A 3,438-nucleotide genomic window follows, 5' to 3' on the forward strand; every position below is an offset into this window, starting at 1 on the left:
AAACGTCGAGATTTATGGGTCCCTCGGAACTTTTTTTTTTAATCGTTATCTTTTTTGTTAACAATTTCAAAAATGATTAAACAAATTGGGGAAAAATTGTCTCGCAAATGTATACTCAAACGATTGAGAATCGTCTGAAACGTGGAGATTTATGGGTCCCTCAAAACTTTTTTTTTTAATCGATATCTTTTTTGTTAATAATTTCAAAAATGATTAAACAAATTGGGGAAAAATTGTCTCGCAAATATATTCATAGCTCAGCTGAGACAAGCGCTATATAGTAATTTCATGAACCCTCACCAGGTGGAGAAAAGCTAGTTTTAGCGGTTTAGTGTAGCACGTCTCCATATAGTGGCACTCCATCTCCAAAAGTCTGATAATTAACCAAAAAAAAAAACATTGGTGAATTTGTGGGCTCGTAAACAAAACTTAGTCAATATGACAATCGGCTTTTTTTATTGAATTCAAATTTGGAATTTCCATTATTTCCCATTTAAAAGTGCACATTATTTATATTTTTTAATTAATATACTCAAGATGGTTGACAAACTCGTGAAAACTTCGACAGATGTTGACAAGAATGACAGAGTCCACGAGATTCGCGAATGCATTCTATATTCCAACAATGAGGATGAGTATTTAGAAGTTGTTGAAAATATTCCATGTCCAGAATTTCAATTTTCGGTAAGTTGAATCCTCCTGCTCTTATTGTTGAGTTCAATGCATTACGTTCTGATTTTTGCAATTATTCCTTAGACGTTGACTTGTTACATTTGCAATGGATACTATGGTCCATGTTTTGAGGAGCCAGTCTGTGCCACGTGTCATGCATTTTTATTCCCTGACTGCATTGGAGTTGCTGCTGTACCTATATTCAGTGAGGTAATAACCATATTAACAGTGAAAAAGTAAGGGTTTTATAAACTATCAAATTATCTTCTCTTATCGAGTTAACAGCACTTTAAGTATCAGAGTTTATTACAAATATATACTGCTAACGTTACCACAAACTTGAGGGACCTGACTATTTTTCTGTGAACTCATTCGAATTTTCCCATGCAGTAAAATAAACTTAACATGATTAATTTCTTTTATCAATGATTTCACACGATTAAGGTAAAATTTCAAAATTTTTATACCCATCGAATATTAGAAATATATATTGAAGTATTATTGACTTGAATCTTCTGTTAAAAAAATTAGCAAAACGTTTTCTCTCACCAATTAAATCCATCAAGATCATGATCATAGGATAGACTGAAAACGAATGATTATGAACAGTGAATTTAAGGAAAACGTAATTAAAGATCTTATATTCTAGTGATTATCTCTTGTAATTTCTATTTATAGAATACAAAGGCGACTTTAGTCCAAATTAGTTTTTGGCAGTGTCTACACACACGGTATGTTGTTGGATACCATAGACGTATGTCATTTTTTCTACCATGGATCTATGGATTTTAGCGACCATCTCTGAAAGTAAATGATAGGCCATGGTAAGTTTTGCCATGCGTCCATGGACGCTTAGTAGAAAATACCTTGCACCTAACGGTCGTCATGCATCCATGGCAAGATGCCATGGATAAATGGATGAGAACCATGAATGCATGGTAAAAAATAGCATACACTTGAGGATGTTCTGCCGGTCTTTTGTTATTCTTTCTATTTTTCTGAGATTTATTGAAAACTATCGATCGGGTAGGGATATGAAAATATAGCGCTTGTCCGTTACATCATTATTTATCCTTTCACAAAGTTTCATCCCGATACACCAATTTTTATAACTTTTCAGTAAAATTGATTGATTTTTTATTAAATTATAGTGAAAAGTTACAAAAATAAGTATATCGGCATGAAACTTTATGAAAGGATCAATCATGATGGAACGGACAAATGCCATATTTCCATATCCCAATCCGATCGATACTTTTCAATAAATCCCAGAAAACCAGGAAAAATGACAAAATACCAGCAAAACATCCTTACCGGTCCTTATTCATCCAGGGCACAATGCCATGTGCATGCTAATTTCCACCCCCAACCAATTACTGGGTGTATGGCAATTGGAACTACGGCTTTACGTTCTTTTTAGTGATACAAATAGCGCATATGTATACCTCAGTTCAATTTTGGCTCATTGCTTTCTCAAAGAGCAATTGAAATATTCAAGTTCCTTAATGAAGGCACAAGTAAATTGAACAACGTACTGCCTGTATACACATTCACAGTGAAATTGCTCTAACTCCAACGATCTCCAAAAGACCGTAAACCTTTTGACTATATATATATATATATATATGATAATTAATTATTTTAAACATCCTACTCGATAATGAGTACAAGATTACCGTGCATGATCTGGACTTGGATCCCCATAGAGTTAGTAATTCTTTTCTAAGTTCTCATGTTATTATCCAACTCCTTTCATCTTTTTTTCAACAGAGGCGTTTTTAACATTTAACAATGTAATTATCGGCGAGAGGATTTCAGGCGAAAAAACATGTAGTTATTGTAGACGCATTAATACCCAAATATCACGTCAATGGGTAATTTGCCAGTTATGTTTGCGGTATGCACACGCCAATTGCCTTAAGGTTAAAAAAAAATGTCCAAGGTATAGTTCTGTTCCCCATGTATCAAAAAAGGAGATCCGAATGAATGAAACAACGTACAACAAAAAGGGATCCGAGTGAATTATAATGTAGAAGTCCGCGTTTTCACAACAATTGGTTTACTAGTTAATCTTTGTTTTGAATAACGTATAGTTTTATAAAATTATTATATTTTTTTTTCATTCACCTAAGATATTAGTAAGGGATTTAAGTTGATGTAATTCCTGCAATTATTTGAAGAATGCCCCAATTTAGTTCGAGAAGTAGAAAGAGCAAAAATGAATCGCAACGTTTGTCAATTTTTCTTCTTCCTTCCAACGTGCATTACTTGTGTAAATTTAGGATGTTTAACGTAATTGGTTATCATATATTGACAAAAGTATTTTGAATAAAATAGAAGAATTCATTAAAAAGCTTCAATTTTTATGAATTAGTTGGGAATCTTTTTATTGTTCTCGAAAACAGGGAAGAGCGAAAAATATAACTAGTATGAGTTTTCTTTTATTTACCTCATTTGCTGGCAAGTTAAAGGGCTTACGGTCTTCTGGAGATAGTTGGAGTTGGAGCAATTTCACTGTGAATGTTTATACAGGCAGTACATTTTTCAATTTATTTGTGCCTTCATTAGGGGACTTGAATATTTCAATTGCTCTTTGAGAGAGGAATGAGCCAAAATTGAACTGAGATATACATATGGGGCATTCTCCGTCAACTCAGCCACCCATTTTCGTCATGGTCTTAGAAAATTCTGAAAAAATTCATGCTTGTTTCGATACTCGAAAAAGTTTTTTGTGAATTTTTTCAGATTTTTCGGCTGACGGGCAAA

At 33.3% G+C, this 3,438-nt stretch overlaps 1 protein-coding gene across 2 annotated transcripts in view; it reads left to right on the forward strand.

Annotated features, from left to right (window-relative positions):
- Positions 1 to 341: 341 nt before the first annotated feature.
- morgue (modifier of rpr and grim, ubiquitously expressed) overlaps positions 342 to 3,438 on the forward strand; it is a 67,837-nt gene continuing 64,740 nt past the window's right edge. For both annotated transcript variants that reach the window (XM_011314590.1, XM_011314591.1), the window contains exons 1-2: positions 342 to 684; positions 757 to 882. In XM_011314590.1, the coding sequence (XP_011312892.1) occupies positions 538 to 684; positions 757 to 882 (273 nt within the window). In that variant the 5' untranslated portion in view covers positions 342 to 537. The remainder of the gene's footprint in view (positions 685 to 756; positions 883 to 3,438) is intronic.

This window comes from Fopius arisanus, unplaced genomic scaffold, assembly GCF_000806365.1.
Source record: "Fopius arisanus strain USDA-PBARC FA_bdor unplaced genomic scaffold, ASM80636v1 scaffold00175, whole genome shotgun sequence".
In the NCBI taxonomy this organism is placed as follows: Eukaryota; Metazoa; Arthropoda; class Insecta; order Hymenoptera; family Braconidae; genus Fopius; species Fopius arisanus.